The sequence below is a fragment of the Nicrophorus vespilloides genome, unplaced genomic scaffold, assembly GCF_001412225.1.
Source record: "Nicrophorus vespilloides isolate i.1.1-1 unplaced genomic scaffold, Nicve_v1.0, whole genome shotgun sequence".
NCBI classification, from domain to species: domain Eukaryota; kingdom Metazoa; phylum Arthropoda; class Insecta; order Coleoptera; family Silphidae; genus Nicrophorus; species Nicrophorus vespilloides.
The window spans coordinates 313,869-332,122 of record NW_017097859.1 but is presented as its reverse complement, the minus strand read 5'-3'; the positions used below and the strand labels follow the sequence as shown (position 1 = coordinate 332,122).

General features: G+C 37.5%; 3 protein-coding genes across 9 annotated transcripts; 1 reads left to right on the top strand and 2 right to left on the bottom strand.

Moving 5' to 3' along the window:
- The first annotated feature begins 5,777 nt into the window (after positions 1-5,777).
- LOC108561169 (transmembrane protein 134) lies at positions 5,778-6,854 on the top strand. The gene is made up of 2 exons (XM_017918987.1): positions 5,778-6,333; positions 6,394-6,854. The coding sequence occupies exons 1-2, from the start codon at positions 6,149-6,151 to the stop codon at positions 6,740-6,742; spliced, it is 534 nt and encodes a 177-aa protein (XP_017774476.1). The 5' UTR covers positions 5,778-6,148; the 3' UTR covers positions 6,743-6,854.
- A 1,573-nt stretch (positions 6,855-8,427) lies between these two features.
- On the bottom strand, positions 8,428-13,890 carry LOC108561193 (coronin-1A). Of its 5 annotated transcripts, XM_017919033.1 has the most exons (6): positions 12,842-13,008; positions 12,568-12,670; positions 11,600-11,797; positions 10,084-10,369; positions 9,237-10,027; positions 8,428-9,048 (listed from the first exon to the last, which is right to left on the bottom strand). In XM_017919033.1, the coding sequence occupies exons 3-6, from the start codon at positions 11,795-11,797 to the stop codon at positions 8,866-8,868; spliced, it is 1,458 nt and encodes a 485-aa protein (XP_017774522.1). In that variant the 5' UTR covers positions 12,568-12,670; positions 12,842-13,008; the 3' UTR covers positions 8,428-8,865. The 5 variants fall into 5 exon arrangements, with proteins under 5 accessions (XP_017774522.1, XP_017774524.1, XP_017774520.1 ...); XM_017919035.1 differs by lacking the exons at positions 12,568-12,670; positions 12,842-13,008 and adding an exon at positions 13,337-13,890 and having other exon boundaries at positions 8,428-9,045; XM_017919031.1 differs by lacking the exons at positions 12,568-12,670; positions 12,842-13,008 and adding an exon at positions 13,337-13,889.
- Positions 13,891-14,191: 301 nt separating this feature from the next.
- Positions 14,192-17,935, bottom strand: LOC108561192. Of its 3 annotated transcripts, XM_017919028.1 has the most exons (9): positions 17,869-17,935; positions 17,455-17,804; positions 17,249-17,311; positions 17,021-17,149; positions 16,618-16,972; positions 16,518-16,544; positions 15,337-15,757; positions 15,144-15,273; positions 14,192-15,084 (listed from the first exon to the last, which is right to left on the bottom strand). In XM_017919028.1, exons 2-9 carry the CDS (start codon positions 17,671-17,673, stop codon positions 14,863-14,865), a joined length of 1,566 nt encoding a protein of 521 aa, XP_017774517.1. In that variant the 5' UTR covers positions 17,674-17,804; positions 17,869-17,935; the 3' UTR covers positions 14,192-14,862. The 3 variants fall into 3 exon arrangements, with proteins under 3 accessions (XP_017774517.1, XP_017774516.1, XP_017774519.1); XM_017919027.1 differs by having other exon boundaries at positions 17,455-17,912; XM_017919030.1 differs by lacking the exon at positions 16,518-16,544 and having other exon boundaries at positions 17,455-17,912.
- Between the last annotated feature and the right edge of the window lie 319 nt (positions 17,936-18,254).

Genomic DNA, 18,254 nt, shown 5'->3' with positions numbered 1-18,254 from the left:
GTGCTGCACAAGCTTTCAACATATTTATATTCAAATTGGTTGAATTAGATTGAAGCGGCATCTTGCGGTGATGCACAAAAATTGTTGCTTTTATTATTTATTTTTATAGAATCAACTGCATTTATATATTGAGCGCGTTTTAAAATGGAATGGTTGATTTTACGTGAAGTTTAATCGTGTCATTAAGGTGGTAATGAAGGCGGTTTCCGGTTGAGGGCCGAGTCAATCAATTAGACATCCATACCGTAATCTTGCACATGTTATATAGGGAAAGCCGTGTGTGGACTTTTGAAAAAATAAGTATATAATCCGTAAGGTTTATTAGTAGATCGTGCACCACTTCCTTCTATCTTCCCTTTCTAGATTATTTCTGTTTGTGCGATGATTTTTTTTTGTTTATTTTTTTTTAATTAAACTCGAATTAGTCGTTGATGCGTGGATGTGAGGACTTTTGATTGTGCGGACAAAGGGAGGCCGCACCGTCACGGCCATCAATCACTATTAAGATTCCCCGTCTTTCAGAAACCGAACTACTTTCGGTACAAAAGGGCCCCCCTAGTTTTCCAACGTTTCCTTAATTAAGCAAATGCCAGCTTCGACTTCTACATATTTCACATTGTGTGCGCATATTACATAAACATTTAAGTTAAGTGTAAGCATGACGGACAATGCAAATAGCAAACTATAATTCAAATAAAAATTTGTTTTAGTTTATAAAATAATGGACGACGAGGTATGGAGAGAAAACAGAATAAAGGAATCGTGCGATTGTTTAGCATTGCAACAATAATCGAGTCGGTTAAATGTGAAGGCCACAAAACGGCGGCGGCGGCGGCTGCGTCTGCGGCAATATCCATTCCTCTCAATGGGTGCGCTGAAATATAAACTGCAAGAGCGGATTTTATTAGGAAGTAGGACACTCGCGTTTCTCTTGTCTGCTGTCCGTGTCTACGTTTTCTCGATTCGAACTTGTGCATTACTAATTCAATAGAAAACCTGAAGAGAAAATCGATTCAAATAATAAGAGAATTGTAACTTCAAGCAATTGTTTGTAATTTAGGGTCCTAAAAAATGGATTGGATTATTGTAGTTTTAGCAAAAATTTTAAAATTCTGAAGAGTAGTTCCTGTTTTTTGGATAGAAATTGATAATTATGTTTGTTCAAGTTGTGGTGGAAAGTTAATTAGATGTTGGTAGTTTGTGAGTAATGAACGGTATTCGTGGGTTCGTAGTTTTTTTCGTGGCGGTCTTCTCCGTCGGTTGGGACTTATTAAAATGAGTAGAATAACTGCTTAGGAAGATGCGAGGGTCGGAAGATGTTGAAGAAGAAGGAGAAGTTTGCAGAAAAACTAACGCGCTTTTAATTTGTTGCAAAAATGCGTTTTTGCGTTGCGCCGCGTGCGTATTTAAAGGAGATGGGTCCGTGGGTCGCAGGACGCGAATATTTGTCATCAGCATCATGACGGAATGACTTTAGACAGAGAGCGAAGGAAAGGAGAAAGACGACGGTCGAAGAAGGTCGAAGAAGTCCACCAATCCTTCCTTCCAACAATCCATCCATCCATCCTCGAAGAAGTAGTGCGAGGGGATGAGAGTCGAGGAGGAGGCAGCAGCAGCATCAGGGTGATTAGTATGCCTCGTGTTCGGTCGATTTTGGCGGTGGCAAAAACGGATGCATTTTACCATCGGATTCCTGTCTGGGTTAAATGCGACTTTCCGCGAACCGCGTGCCCTATGGGACCGAGGACCGCGCGCACCTCCACAGCTACCAACCAGTTTCTTAAGAAGGAGAAGGCAGTAAGAGAGTCGAAACCATGCGAATTCTGCTGGAGTGGAGAAACCCGAAGCCTTTAAAACATCTCTCCACTCCACTTCTCTCCTCGATCCGGCGAGTATCAATCAGAATCCGAACTATCTTCTGGAATTGTAATGCTCTAATGGTCCTGCTCTTCATTCTCATCCTGCATGGATGGAAGCCAACAATTTACCGAAGAGGATAAGATAGTTCCGCGGTGGCGGTATCACCCATTCCGCTTTTATTACTTACTGACATATTTTCGCTTTCGAAACTTATGCAACAAAACCAAAATGAAAAGTTAATTTATATATAGAATCAAAGAGTCGAATGTTTGTTGTGCTCTTGGTCTCTTTCAAAGCACACGAAGTGTGTGTGTGTGAACGGTGGTTGTTTAAACGGGTTCTGAGCTACGTGCTTCCAACTTAAATAAAAACAATCTGTTCGCAGCAATAAATGCTCCAAAGCTTTACACACACTCACACACATATATATATATATATGTAACACACACACACGCATATACACGTAAATACAAACATTTATAAAGATCTGTATATGAAAACAGAAACTATATATGGATGCAAAGTATTTATGATATAGAACAAGGGTCGGCAAACTGCGGCTCATATGAAATAAAAATGTTAACATTTTTAAATGCTGAGAGACAGGTATGGCTCTCCTACGACAAAAGCTTGCCGACATCTGTCATAGACTATTTACGATGTAAGAAATTGAAACAATTGCTACAAGAAAAGGTGTCAGTTTAAAATATTGCTTGAGCCGGACCTGGTTTATAACATTCAAAATGACACGAATAGAGATTTTAGGGTTGTTTTGGTTTCTACTAAAACAAACAATGTTGTTAGTTAAGTGGCTTTATCCTGCACTTTATATACTAAATGAGTGTGGATGTGTATATATAGCGATTTATATATATATGTGTGTGTATGTTTGTGTGCGTTTGAACGTTACCGAAAGGAATTTTCTGAATGCGCCGACCACGATGGATTTTTAACGTAACCGAGCAATGTCGATGCCGATTTAATTCGCACCGAACAATGCCAGACATCGGGCGAATTCTGTTTTTGGCCGCTAATTAACAAACATAAAGGCATTGTTCGGGTCGGTTCACATCCATAATGCGGCCACTCCGGCAGCCACCGCTTGCATACTTCGCGTGCGACTGATTAACATTTCCACCTCAAGACAAAAAAAATAAAACAACAGCAACAACAACATGAAGAAGAAGATGAAGCCAACCAACATCGTTCTCATCTCTCTCTCTATCCTACAACCTTCCTCAATACGTATAGCGGGAGCATTAATTACCAGATCATCCTAAGAGGAACGATAGATTCGTTGTTAGGTGAAGTTTTATAAAATAAATGAGATTTCATTCAAATTATAGAAAATAGTCAAATTTGATTGCAACGCCATCTCTTCCATTGCGCTCGTATTATTAATTGACACCGCTAAACATAATAAATACAAACAATTTACGTGAGTAAATTAAATAAAAAATACTCTAGGAAATACTACAGGAAATAGTTATTTTATATGAAGTTCTATACTGTTTTTTGTATTGAAATCAATTTCTTAATAGACTAAATATACTTAATTCATTAGAAGACTATACAAATCGTGTTAAATGGAAATAATCATTCGCGAATTTTGGTTTTGCCGCGAAATGCAAATAAACTCGTTTGATGATTTTGATGACCCCCATAAACCCAAGTGCTTGCATCTCGCGAGATTTACGTCCCAAACGCTAATAGATTAAATTTCTTGTAATTAATAAGGAATATTTTCATAAATACCCCTCCTTTCCGAACGTAAATGCACAAGATGATGTTGATGATGACGGTGATAATAATAATTGTTGAATTAACGCACGTCGTTAACGGATACTTTGTACGCACATGTTCGATCTGCAAAAATGTTTTATCATTCGTTGTGAACGTGTTCCTTCACAATTTGTTTCGTTTGGAAACAGTTTACTAATTTTGAAATTAAATTAATTGAAATTGTGTATATAATTCGGTATTCTGCAGAATACATAAAATGATTGAGTTTAGTGTAAAACTATTGAAGTAACAATTGTTTATTATGTGTGTATTATATGTGTAAAAGATTTTGAGTTACAAATATATAAAAAAGGTTATCCACAAATCTAACATCTACAATTTCCTAAGGGTTCTTTTGTGGTGTCATTTGACGGAGAATGTTTAAACCTTAAGACATCAATTAACAAATACTTTTAATCAAGCATAAATAGATTGAGAAGAGTTCGAACTGGGCGAATATATATAAATATATATGAACAGTTATTACCGAGGACAACGTTAATGGGCTCTTTGTTCCTTAATTAAAGCATTGCAGAATATGGAGTTCCATTACCGGCAGCAGCGGCGTGCATGCATTAAGACATTTTATGCGTTTACAGCCACTCCACGAAGCACACTATAAATCTACATAGATATGTCAATGTGTATTTTACACACCAACACTTTCCAATGCATTCGAAATTACCACCAGAATTACTCAGCATAATGCCATGCGGACAACTCAATACAACTCTCGCACGCATAATACCATCTTACCTCACGTTACGTTACGGATCGAAAATAGCGAAATGTTAATATCAACAGTTTATACTTAAGAATTATTGTCAATAGAAGGCGTAGCGAAATCAAGATAACAAACTGTGGTAGTTGAAAACATGAAACTAGATGTCTATGATTCAAACTTAAATGTTAATGTGTATATAATTTAATCCGGTTGGTCGAAGTGGGAATGCCGCGCGCGCAAAACTGCATTCACTATCAAAACCTTTTCGTTCGATTCTTCTCATCTTTTTCTTTCTTTATTTCGTAAACGCCGTAATTCGGCAAGATAATAATTAATCTCCGTGTTAAGTGCACTTAACATTGTTAGCTTCAGATTATATGTAGCGAAGAAACATGAGAAAGAGAGAAATTTTTCATTGGCCAAACAAAAAGTACCTTTTTCGGTGTAAATTGATTTCGGTGCGCGCGCGATTTTAATTGAATTCCTTTTAGTAAACCATTTGAATGCGATCAATAATTATAAAGAGATTCCCCACGGCCAAGATGACCGACCGACCGACCGGACTTCTTCTTTCTTCTCATCCTTGACCATCTCTTCATCATCATCATCATCGTCGTGCTAGTAGTAGTAGTAGATTTCGACTTTGTCGTCTTATTTTTCTTTAGCATCATCATCATCATCATAATGTCTTCTTGTTCTTCCTTTTTTGGTAATTATGTTTGGTCTTTTGTTGCGTGACTTATGTAGATTTTATAATTGCGATTAGATGCGCACGGATTCGGCATAAATAAGAGTCGTATTAAAAGGAGAAGGCGAGGTGAGCGTCCTCCTCCTCCTTCTTTTCCACCACCACCTTCTTTCCCTTTTTGTCGGACTGCAAGAATCGAGGCGGCTAAAGCCATGTGGTCCATCGTTGCTGATGGTGAAGTACGCTTCTTCATTCGCCTCTGAAGTTTTTAAAGTGTATTACTTTTATAACATTTCAGACTATTTAAAATAATTTAGATTTCACTTTTCTATTGAATGTACTAATTTTTGATATAACGAATTACATATTTACTAATTCAAAATATTCTCTTTTCATCATTTAATAAATTTGCTTATGATGACTATCTATTTAATAAAGATTATAAGTTAAATTAAACAAGCGATAGGATTATTTCATATTGATGGCGGCTTAATTACAAATTCCATGTAAGCAGTGCCATCTTTGAATGAAAGGTTACAGTACACATTTTCCATAATACTAAAAATAATAATTTATTGTACAATCTAATATAAATGAATTCGCGTAGTAATAACTGAAGTTAAATAATTCGAATGCTTGATCTTATTGCTTTTGATATATAGTGGAGATATGTTATAGGCAACTTACATTACTTGTAAATTCTATTTCAGATATGGTTGTTTGCTGTGCAATTAGAAAACTAATTGATTTTGAATAATGTGGTATTGTTCGATTTGTTCATATTGTTTAAGCAAAAGCTGTTGCAGTTTTCATTCTGCGTGTGTGTCTTTCTCTCTCTCTCAATGCTATTGGTGATGTGTTTGCTGCATATAATTACGTCGGTTGTTTTACGACGTTTCCGTCCATTTTGTTGTACTTTGACAGTGGACTGAGCGGTGTTGTTATTGTTGTTTACGTGCTTCGATTTGCCTGCAATGAGAGATGAATGAGTGCGTCGTGCGTAATTGCGAATACACCATGACTTGACTCCTCCAAAACGTTTGGATTGGACTTTATGAGAAGAAATTGAGATAGCTTGAAACAATACGAGGAATATGTCCACGAAACCGTTCAGCCTGGGCAGCAGCGATGGATCGTCAGGCGGTGCGAGGCCCAAAAGGTTTTCCATTGACGACGCCTTTGAGGAGGAAACTGACGAAGCCATCCGCGTATATGGTTCGACCACGCAGATGTCGCCCGTCGAGGGTCGCAATGATACAGTCAAGATTGACTGTGCAAGGTAGTTTACTACCTCTTCCAACATTCATATATCATTGTTACATCTTTCTGTTGCTTGCAGGAACTATAAACTTGTCAATGAAACATCACGGGACTCAGATTCCCTTATCCAAGACTGCTATGATAGTGCAAGCCAGGAGAACCTCACCAGATCCTGCTTCAGGCACCCAAAAGTCAGAGAGAACTGGAGGATGGTCCTAGCAGCCACCACCCTCCTCTTTATTGGCATTGGACTACTGGCGACGGGAGCGCTGGCACTAGCAGAGCCACAGGCCGGTCTCCAAGGAGCTGTCTTTCTACTCACTGGTTTCATCTGCTTCGTGCCTGGGGCATACCATGTGGTCTACATATACTTAGCAGCCAAAGGCAAAAGGGGTTACCACTTCCACAACTTACCCCTCTTCACTTGAAAAGCAAAGCAATGAACACTACTCACAGTAACACCACTACTACTAAATATATATATATACACCTTTCTATATATATATTTAAGCAAATATTTAATCTCTTCAATTACTGGTGATACATATATATACATGCTATATTGGTACGATTAATTTATTCTAAGTTAGAAAGATAATTTAATAATTGATATGCTCAGCTATATAAGATTTGAAACGTTTTCGAGAGGGAAAAAACATTTATTTGTGATATATTTTATTTAATTATTTTCGTGTATTTTCTAAAAGTATAAAAGAAAACCAACCCCCCCATGGCTGAACGCAATTCAAAGAATATCATAGATGTTACTCAGTGAGAGGCGCAGCTGTAGTGGCGCTTAATATTTTATTAAATTTGTACTAATCACGAGAAGTTTTTCATTTTTTTTTTCTTAAAAAAAATTCGACTGTTTATTATTCGTTTCTAGTGTAGTAGGAGGATTACCATGCGGAAACATGAAGAAAGACTAAACCTTCGACTGTAGCAACACTCGACTCTAGACAGACTTTTTCGCATGTGCAAATAAAATGCGCGAGAAACTGATGTAGTTTGTAAAACCGACGTGGAAAAATTATTTATTTATTTCTATTGTACAATATAAACTATTTTTAGTACTTGAATATAAACGTTTTTTCTTTTTCGCGTGCGATTCGAAACCGCGCCTCCTCTTCGCCTCGCCCTAAATAGGTGGAGTTTTCGTAAACCAAAATCTAGTTTTTTTCAAACGTCGTTAAACAACCGCCAACACCCACTAAACTATGTTTTTTTTAATGATATACCAAAGTTATGCTGATATTTATAATAGAAACCTTGCGGTAGGGTAGGGATAAGAATATGCAAAGGACGTTTTGATGTTGCGAAAGAATAGACAGATATACGAGTTTCGTACACTTGATATTTTTTAATATGTATATATATATATAGGTTAATCACTTAATTTCTCTTTATTTGACTTTACAATATCTTTAATATTTGGCACTTTGCGATTCTAATAAAAAAATACCAACAAAATTGAAATAAAAAGAAGAAAACAAAAGAAAAAAGATACAAAACAATATACAAATCTATATATATATCATAAATTTATAACATTTCATTGCAAATATATATGTTCTTTTTTTATATGTTTTGTTTCATTTCCTCAATTCAAATATAATTTCTAAGGACTGATAGAAGTTCAAAGAGGTCGTGTTTTTTTTAATTGATAAAAAAACAAAACATTACCATGTTTACTTAGATTAAATATAGTAAGCAACGATTTGTGCGTTGTTTTTAACAAGGATTCACATTGGATGAAGGCACTTACGTTTCGCTGCGCGAATCAAAAGATCCAACGAGTTATACTTTCTCCTCTTTGAGACAGAACAAAATTTCATATCCCTACAGGTCATGAACATTACAATATATAGTAAAACCGCTTCGAATTGCACACTAGAGACTAACAAACTACGCAGAACAAAAAGTTTAAGAGAATAGACTTCGCCAACATCGGAGACGTTCCATCCGATTCGGGTGAAAACGAACGAAACAAAAAAAAACAAAATAATAATTATATATAATAGATATTTTTAAAAAATGTAATAAAAATTAATAAATAGAGACAGCTACAAAAAAAAAAAGAGAAAAGTATAGATTACTTTAAGACAAAAAAAAATAAAGAAACCGATTAGTTGTTAGGGGAGATCTGGTGAGGTTAATAATCAATTTGCCGCGAAATTACTAATAAATGATACAGTATTAAGTGTGGAACTCACCTTCGTTAGTTAGGATAATTAGAGAGGTCATTGATTGAAGGTAGCCCTAAAATTAGCAGCGTGATTGCACTTATAAAAAAAAGTAATAAATCAAACAAACATAGTAGTAATATATAGTGAGTAAGTGGTAGTAGTAAGCTATGATATAACAAACAATCGATGGATTTGTTCTTGCGCTTCTTCTTCATCTGCTCATTTTAAAACATTTTGGCCGAAAAATGTAATAAATTAATTAATAACTTCATATTATATATGTATATATATACAATTAAGTACAAAAACAGTTGACGAAAGTTGGGAGATGATGGCATGAAAAACGAATGGTTGGCTGCGATTTATCACACCTCGTCATCCATCGCAAGAGGTGGTGGCGGATTGGCGTTCAGGCCATCGCCTCCTGGACCATCCTCATCGCTGATGCCAACAGCCGCCTCCAATACTCGAATCCTGTTCTCGTGCTTCACGATCATGGCCTTTAATTTCCTAATTTCGTCCGCGAACTTTTGCAAAGTTTTATCCTGCTGCAGCATACAAAATACACTCAACATTAACATTCAATCTAACCATCATTTTTCGCTTCAAGCTTCTCTTAACGCATTTGTAGATTAGAAAACACTATTCACTTATTCATGCTTTTCTTTTATCAATATAATTGCAGGCTATAATACCTATATTAAGTAAAAAGATATGAAAAGTGAAAAAAACTTACAGACGTCGGCGAAGCGGGAGGAGCATTTCGTTTGCTTCCAGTTTTCGGGGAAATCTTGTCCATGATGTTGATGCGCTTGGACTCAGGCGGTTTATAGCCATCCTTGAGGGAGATAAGCAAAGGCTCAGCGTTCTTGCCTTCAATCCATTCCTCCGCGGTAAGTGCAGGCGTGTCACCAAGCGTGTCAGGATAGAGATCTTCCTGGAAAAGCTCTGATTTCCTGGGTACCGTCATCGTGATCACCTGACAGAGGCCTGAGTTGTTCAACCTGTAGAATCGCGAAATCTCGCAGCTGGTCACGTCGTTTCCTCTCTTGGGCATCATTCCAATGGCGCGCTGCGGGTCCGGCGTCTGGAAGGTGTTGATGTAGTGTACGTACGGTTGCTCCGGCGTGATCTCGAAGTACCGTATCACCGAGTCGCCCTTTCCGCAGAGATATACCAAATTGGTGTCCGGGTCATAAAGCGGGAACATCACTCCGTTCGATGTGTCGAGCTCTACCATCACGATGGGTTCGCTCAGGCAATCCGGAGTACGAAGAGAGTACTGCCGCTCAGATGTTCTTGAAAAGCCAGTGGTGAAGACAAGTCCGTGCCTCAAGAAGATTGCTCTCGTCGCCTTAGTACCTTCGTGGCAGAGTGCCTCCGCCTCGATTTCTCCCGTCCTTGGATCCATGATACGGATCTTCTTATCCTTGCAAGTGGTGAGCAATTTGGAGCCATCCCAGTTGAAGCACGCACTGTATACTATGTCCGGATGCGAGTCTATCTGAACCATAGGTTCACCGGTACCTACAAAAAAAAACTTAGTTAATACACTGAATCATAGAAGCATTAAGATAACCCACCGACGTTCCAGATGACCACCTGGTTATCGCTTCCAGCCGTCAGAAGGACGTTCTGCGCAGTGGGATGCCAAAGGACCAACCCGACGCGCCTCTGATGATACTTTAAGTCGACCAGCGGCTCCGTCAGCGTCTTGATCAGTCCGCCATCGGGAATATGCCAGACTTTCACCACGCAATCCTCCGACCCAGAAGCGATGATGTTGTCATTATGCGGACACCAGGCGATATCTAGCACCGGCCCTTTGTGTCCGCCGATCAGTGGATGATCTGCAGCGATTCTACCCACCTAAAAAACAAACAAAATATCATTCACACTAACCATATGAAAACAAACCGGCTTGTGCATACGCTTCGTAAATCATTCAGACGCAACCACTTTGGCACAGATTCAAACCGAACTCAGAAATAATTCGACTAAATTAAAAATAAATGTGGACCGTCGTATTAATAGCCATCGGGGACTCAGACGCACTGCGAAAAAAAAAACATGACGGAAAGGAAACGTAGTTCAAAATGATGAGAAGAAACGCATATAATCATACAAGGTGGACAAAAATTGAATATTTATAAAACTTCTTCAATTCTCTATTTAAAAAGTAATTACATCCATAGATTTTGAGAACCAATTTATACAACTAAAGAAAAGGCAAACAATTTGGCCACCCTGTATATGTTGCGAGGAACGGTGTCGAGCAGAAAGGAATTTCGAATTCATTCGACGAGAGGATATTTTCGTACGTGATTAAGATTTTTCGCTTTCCAAGTGGACCCACCTACGACGGTAATCCAAATATTTGATCTAGATCTCGCGGGAATTCAAGTAACCTGGAAGACAAATTAGGCAACGATCCCACAAAGGATGAAAAATAAAGAAATTGAAAATATTACTCTTATAAGTATCTACGACCGCCGAAAACGTTAGGCGGTTAACTTATCGCAGGAAACTGTGCATACGATTAGATAACAACAACCAATTGATTCTGTTGCGCTGCAATAAAATCAATGCTAAATAAAACATGGTCAACATGGATTAATTTAATGTTTCATAATGAGCACAGGTAAAAGAAACCCAATCGTATGCAACAATTAAGCCGAAAGTTAATTAAAAGCGTAAATAATGTATGCTTCTCGCTTCATAATCACGACCATTACGAAAAAAGAAACCGAAAAAAAAAATGGAAAAAAGAAACGAGACGCCCACACAAAAATTACTAACGTGTACGTTAGTAATTACTATTTTTAATTATAATAGTATAAAACTAATACTATTGATTTTTTTTTTCATTGCACTTTTTGTGAAAATAAATTCATTTCTAATGAGGAGTACTTAGCGACTTAACGATTACTTAGTAAATATGAAATGGTCATACCGCTGAACAAAGCTTCTAATCATTGCGTAACGAATATTGTTATTAATTTACCTCACTTTACACATTCGTATTTAAATCGTCTATCAACTAACATATTAAATTTTAATAAAATAGTGTATCATCTGTAAAGTTAAGTTTAAGCTTACTTTATTGTGGGGAAGAACGATGAATGCTCCGCCACCCGCCGATTCGACGATGATAGCTAAGAACTTGGGGTTGACTGCACAGAACGTCGAATCCCAGGAACTTTTGCTGACCCTGATATTATCATAGCACTGCTCACGTTTAAGAGGTTGCCCATAAACGTGACGAAATTTTGAACTTCTCACAACACGAAAAGACATCTGAAACATACTACTGTTAAGCAAAATCCTGAACAACAATCAATAAGCAAATAACAACAACAACTTTAAGAAAATCATCTGTTAATTCATCATTTCATCATAGGAAATATTCAACGATGCGCGCCAAACCAATAGATTGAAGACTTGCACTTGAAAACTGTACATCTTTTAAACAAATGCAATATGGTTTTTGCAACTGTGACAGAATTTACAGTTACCATGTTCAATCTGCAAAGACTTGCTGTAAGCAATTATGAATATGTTTCAACATCTGACTCCCTGACTCATGCATAATAAACACACATAATTTGTTACAAACAATGACACAATAATACTAATTAAAAAAGATACTTTAAAATATTGAATTAACACAATTTGGTTTAACAGAGCAATTTCTAGTAATTTAAACAAAACAAAATTTTAAAAAATCAAAATATTTGTTTCAAAGGAAACATTAATTAGTTAGTTACAATAAATTGCAAATATCAACAAATATTGTTGTATATGAATGTGATTAGTTTACATCAATTATGTGATTTATAATGAATGTAAATATACATTTAAAACATAAAGCAATTTATTAAACTGATAACTGAAACAAGTATATGATAATTAATCTGTTTATATTTGTGCTGCTTGATAAGGTATTATCAAGATTACATATGAATAAAGCAGAGAAGAGACATCAAAGAGTGTTTTGTATTCATGGGGTAAAGTTAGAGGGAGGAGGAGGCTCATTGACTTTCATGTCATGTCATTACTATTATCACCTGGCCAAGTATTTATTTGTTTTCCTGCCACAGTTGTTCCTATGCAACAGCAACACACAGGAAGTGGGCACACAGGAAAAGAGAAACAAGTGGACTCCAAGGTCTGCCACAAAGATAGAGATTACCAATTTGAAACATGATAATGGGAAGCATTACTCATCCCAATGAGCATATTTTTGTGCTTGTATGTATGTTTATGTACAATTACTTTGCAAGTACATTCAGAGAGAGAGACTCACACAAACAATAGGTGAAATGTAATGATTGGACTTACCCCACACACAGCTAATGTGCACAAGTACAAGTAAAACACAGCTGAGTCACCAGTGAGAAATTGATAGTGTGCAATCCGCCGCAACTCGCGAAAATATTATGGTGATAACGTTATTAGATTAGGCGATTAGATTAAGGTTATGTGTTCGCATCTAAAAATTTTCAAATCCTAACCAAATTTGGTAAGCACCGAGTAAGAGCCAGGGAATTTATTTTTAAAATGCTCAAAACACAAATTGCACTCTCTCTCTTGCTCGAATCCTAATAGCTACTATCTCTGGGTGGGGTGTTTTTCGATTTAAATTTAAACGAACATTTCGGATGCAGCCGACGTCGTCGTCGTCAATGCAGCCTCCACCTCCTCCTCTTCAACCGCCAACTCTTTGTAGCCGCCTCCCGCAGCGGTTCTACTTCTTTCCTTTTCTTCGTTTGTTTATTTCTCATTTGTTGTTGTTGTTATTATTTATTATTGCTGCTTCTTTGTTTGGTCAGTTACCTTGGTTTTTGCGAATGCTAACTTCTACCCTGCAACTATGTTCGATGATTTCTTCTTCAGCACTTGGTCCACCCGTCCGCTCCGCCTTCACCGACCCAAGTAAATCCAATGTACTTTTCTCAGCGGAAACACCAAGTACGTGCCACCAACCACAAACAGCGACACATTCAAAAATCGAGGAAACAAGAAAGGAGAGAAAAGAGAGTAATATTAATCCGCGTACCGCTCTATACTCTTATTTATCCCTTTTTCCTTTGCTGTTGTCGTTTCTTTGCCGTCGTGTTATTCCTTTCTTCCCCCCCGCAAGGAAAACAAAACGTGATGATAACAATGCGCAAACACATGCATTCACTCGCGTCCAATTTTGGAAATTGTACGGTGCGTCTTGAAGCGTTCTGATCGGTGTTGGATAGTTTACTAAGTTGGAACGAAGAGGTCTGCCATGGGCGGCAAAGAACCAGCGTGGAAATTATTAAAATGCCTTATTTGGATATGCGAAATTTTTGAACGTCAAAAGACACGACGAACGCGCGCGACGCCAACGGAATTCCGATGACTTATGCTTACCATTGCCGCCAACATTGCAACCATCCAATCTGTATACAGTGAATGATGGATTCATAAAAAGAAGGCAGCATAAAAAATAATAACTTACATTTTGTTATACTTACGGCTCGACAAGTAACTTGTCAAGTATCTTATTCTCTCTTTCTTAGCTACGTTTTCGCCACGTTTATGCTATTGAATGTAACATAAAAGTAAGAAGCATGCAACCAAAAATACACGCGTGTATATGTTACATATGGAATTGTTATTGGTATTTGGAGGTATGTATTTATAAATAATTTACATTCGTGTATATAATATATATATTTGTAGATCGGGTCGGTTATCCTTTCAGATTCATCTCAATCCTTTTTACAACTTGCAAAAATATTGACAATATAATATAAATATATGTATATTTGACAAGATTAACTAGAAATTTCGCTTTAGCTCCTCTCCCTTCGCGATGGATAGATAACATATATAAATCCAATCAAATGAAATAATAATAGTAATATAATACAATAATATAAATAATAAATAATACAATTAGTCTGTCGTTTTCCTTGTTAAGTATCTAATAAACTCGTTCCGAATATAAAATATTTTCTCTTTCTCTTCTCCTTGCCTTCTCCTACGTTAAATATATTTATATATTGGAATAACAATCTAATATTAGTAATAATTAATAATAAACGAGTGCCAAATAACAGTAATACTAATATGAATTAAGTACCGAATCGTAAGGAAGACATGACACACAAATGATCACTAATTGTTTCAGTCAGTGCCTTTCCTATCAACAATCAAGATAATACTGCACCTCTCTAAATTTGAGAATAGTTTGAGTACAAAGTAAGTAGATGGCACCAAATTGTAAAATAATAATTATTGTTAATTTGTCAAATAGTATTTGTGTCTGTGTTCGTTATAAAAAAGAAGAAATTTACCTTGGGGATGGAATTTTGAAAGGACAGTAGCTAGTTCTGTTTTTGGTGATATTGGGGTCGACCCGCCAATTCTAGCAAATACCTATCAGGATGATCCAACCAATCAGCGGCGCTCAATTTCACGCAACGCTGTCGCTCCGCCTCTTTAACCTGCCATTTCTTGATATCCAGCTGTACTTCCCGACTGCTCTGATCACCACATCCCCATACTTCAATGCACTGCAAATTGTAGGGGATCTTACGGAACTGCAGCTGTATCGAACAAAAGTTGGTTAGTTTTATCAAAAAGTTTCAGTGCAAGTAGCAAATACCTTATCAAACCCGCCTTCCACGGATATGATTGGAGCGCGGGGATCCTTGCCCGCCCTTAGACCCAAAGGATATCCGCGCACAGAGGTGTTCAGGTATAGCATCTTTGAGCCCTTCTCGAGCATCGCGAATCTGAACATTAAAAATAAATAAATATTAGTGGATTTGATGCGTCAATGTTTCTAAATTATTTACTTAGGGAAGAGCTGGAAGCAACAGGACTCCTCACCGCCCCAGTACACGTGGGTCTCTTTCCATTCGCATGGTGCAGCTATACAGAAGATGGAACCACCCTCGGCTTTAAGTAGTGTTAGGGTGGCGCCTTTGTAGGCGAGCACGTGGTGCAAGAAACGATTCGCCCCGAGACCCATCTCGTCAGAGTCGTACAGGTTGATCCAATGCGAGGGCACGGAGCACAGGAACTTTGAAAGGAATGCGATGCTGGTCAAGCCAACTCCACTGTTTGTCGGAGAGTGTGCTTTTTGGGGGCGCGAATATAGAGGTGGCAGCGCTCCTGCCAACAACCAGGACATGCTCATCTGTAGCAGGTGAGGATGCGGTGGTTTATCGCCGAACGGTGGTGGTTGCTCCAACACAGGAGTCGCCAATTCCAAACCTAAATAAAACAAACAACAACATTAGTAACCAATCTAGTATAAGAATAATATACAACAGGGATCAACAATCTAAACTAATATAAGATCGTTAACACAATTCATTAACGTTATAAATAACGTTAGCATAACTGATAAAATTTTCTGTTAAAAATAATAATTAATATTGTCGATCCATAAACCTGTAAAGTTGCCGATCCCTGATGTATAGCAGATCAAGAATCAAAACCCAAAAAAGAATGTTCCTAGATAATTATATTTTTCTTGGTACTTAAGTTTCCAATTAACGGAGCAAGTAGGATTCGTTTCTTTTGGAGATTACGACCCCTGTTCTGTACATCGAGTAACATAATATAAATAATAAGTAAGATGGATTATTCATAGATGTATGTATAAACATTTAAAAACTAATCTAATCTCTTATTTTTTAATAAACACAAACACACTCACGCGCAGAAAGAAAAAGTGGTAAAAAGAGTAAGACTATCTGCAATTAAGAGCAAAGAGTCTAAACCAGAGTTGTTCAAACTATATATTTTTTCAATCACAAAGTTGAAAAAACACTTTAACCACTGTAATAATTGTTAGTATTTATAGATTGAAATGTGTATTGTGTATATATATATAATTGTGTTTGTTTTGATGTCTTTTGAATTAGTAAACGTAGTTTAAATTTTACAAATAGAAAAGCGTACGTCTAAGATAATGAGAGAAATAAAAAAAACCATCTAAAGCAATTCAACTACATTTAAGTTTGAATACCTTCGGATTCATCGTCTTCCTGTTTCTCTATAAAATAATAAACAATTGAGTTCTATCGCTTCGTTCGCAAGTTTAATAAAAATGAGGAAAGAGTTTGTACCTGCTACTAGGGAGGGACCTTCAATCTCAAGACTGCGGTACGACGTGGCTAGAGAGTGGACAGCATAGCGATGTAAAGGCGTGATTAACCTGGGACAGTTGGCTTCTAGCCAATGAGAAACGAACTGCACCGAGAGTTGCATCTTGGTGTGGAAGCAGCTATCGACGACGGACTTCAGCGTCTTGCTTATTACTAGACACATCTGAGGACCCTCGGAGTAGTGGTCCATAGAAACGTGGTATGCGCACATCAGCATCACCTTCATCCCATCAGGCGACATCGTGGGACCACTCTCGCAGTGATCGTCAGCGAACATCATCACCATATTATCCCTTATGGTATCATCATCCAATATCTGAATATATACGTTAAAAAGAGCATTTTATGTATTATAGAGACTCACTGAGAACAGTTTATCACATTGCTGTTTAAAGGCATTGGAGGTGAGGTGGTCGTGCTTGGAGTTCGCACGTGTATGGAAATGCTTGAACAACTTTTCAGCTAAAACAGGATACCTTGGAAACAAGTATTTCTGTAAAAAGAAAGCAACCCATCACATAATTAATATATTGCTGCATCTCGTCATACAGGACCACATAGTTCCAAATATTTGGTATAGGTAAGGACTTACTGAGAATGTTGCCAATCCGACTCCATGGACACTTTCCTCTTGCTGTGTCTTCTGGGTTAAAATCTGTATGAAAACAAAAAAACAAAAACATGCAACAATCAGTTGAAATCAGAATTATCAAAATTATCAGAAAAACATATTTTTAGACTCATGTTATCTGTCAGTGGAAGGGGATGTGAGTAATTAAAAAGTAAAACAATGTTAACCTTGGCGAGTTTCTCGACGGGTAAAAGCTGCGAAGCCGGTTTGCTATTGGTTGCTGCAGTTGGTGAATCCGCCCCATTGGTTGTTGGCGAAGAACTACCTGTTGTCATCATCAACTTGGTGATGCTCTTCTTTCTATGATGCCCGTTTCCACTTCCAGTCGTTCCACCCTTTTCGCTCTTCATCGAGGAATCCCTCTTGCTCGACTGATGATTACCCATCTTTCGACCCAGTTACCTACGTCTGCTTGTCTCTATATTTTTTTCTCTGTTTCACTCCGTCTACTAGCAGGAGGTTTGAAGTGAACCTCCAGGTGTACCCTGTATCAAATCAACATCGTCACGTGCTCTCTCTGGAAAATTAAAGGAACCTCCGCTCTGAAGCCACAACCAAAACAACTGAAAACAACCACGAACCAACAATACAGGAAGGAGCTAAATGTATCTTACGACAGACACCACCACACTTTTGCCTTACAATTGTGGCTGCCCTGTACAAATTCTCCACCAAAAATCAGCTGACCCAGTCACAAACAATCTCAAGCTCGTTAGTTGCATAAATAGAGATAGGCAACTTTTCATGCATTCTAATTTTCCAGGTCTTAGCCAGTCTTAGCAAATAATTATGGAGATCTCTAATATTGCAATATTCAGAGTACTGAAGTTATATTCTATCAGGTTTACATGTTGATTGAATTTAAATATTGTTAAATCTTAGAGGTTTCGGAACTTCTGACACTTCACGAAGAGAGAAAAATGGCGATGGTATATAAACAGTACTAAATAGCAGTCAACAAAAAAAA

Bases quoted from the DNA above. Each gene is read 5' to 3' on its own strand.
- LOC108561169 (XM_017918987.1), top strand. From the start codon at position 6,149: ATGTCCACGAAACCGTTCAGCCTGGGCAGCAGCGATGGATCGTCAGGC. The intron at 6,334-6,393 runs GTAGTTTACTAC...TGTTGCTTGCAG, and splicing joins GTCAAGATTGACTGTGCAAG to GAACTATAAACTTGTCAATG.
- LOC108561193 (XM_017919031.1), bottom strand. From the start codon at position 11,797: ATGTCTTTTCGTGTTGTGAGAAGTTCAAAATTTCGTCACGTTTATGGG. The intron at 10,370-11,599 runs GTAAGCTTAAAC...TTTGTTTTTTAG, and splicing joins TCGTTCTTCCCCACAATAAA to GTGGGTAGAATCGCTGCAGA. The intron at 9,049-9,236 runs GTAAGTTTTTTT...TGTATGCTGCAG, and splicing joins CTCCCGCTTCGCCGACGTCT to CAGGATAAAACTTTGCAAAA.
- LOC108561192 (XM_017919028.1), bottom strand. From the start codon at position 17,673: ATGGGTAATCATCAGTCGAGCAAGAGGGATTCCTCGATGAAGAGCGAA. The intron at 17,312-17,454 runs GTTAACATTGTT...GTTTTCATACAG, and splicing joins CCGTCGAGAAACTCGCCAAG to ATTTTAACCCAGAAGACACA. The intron at 17,150-17,248 runs GTAAGTCCTTAC...TTCTTTTTACAG, and splicing joins TCGGATTGGCAACATTCTCA to AAATACTTGTTTCCAAGGTA.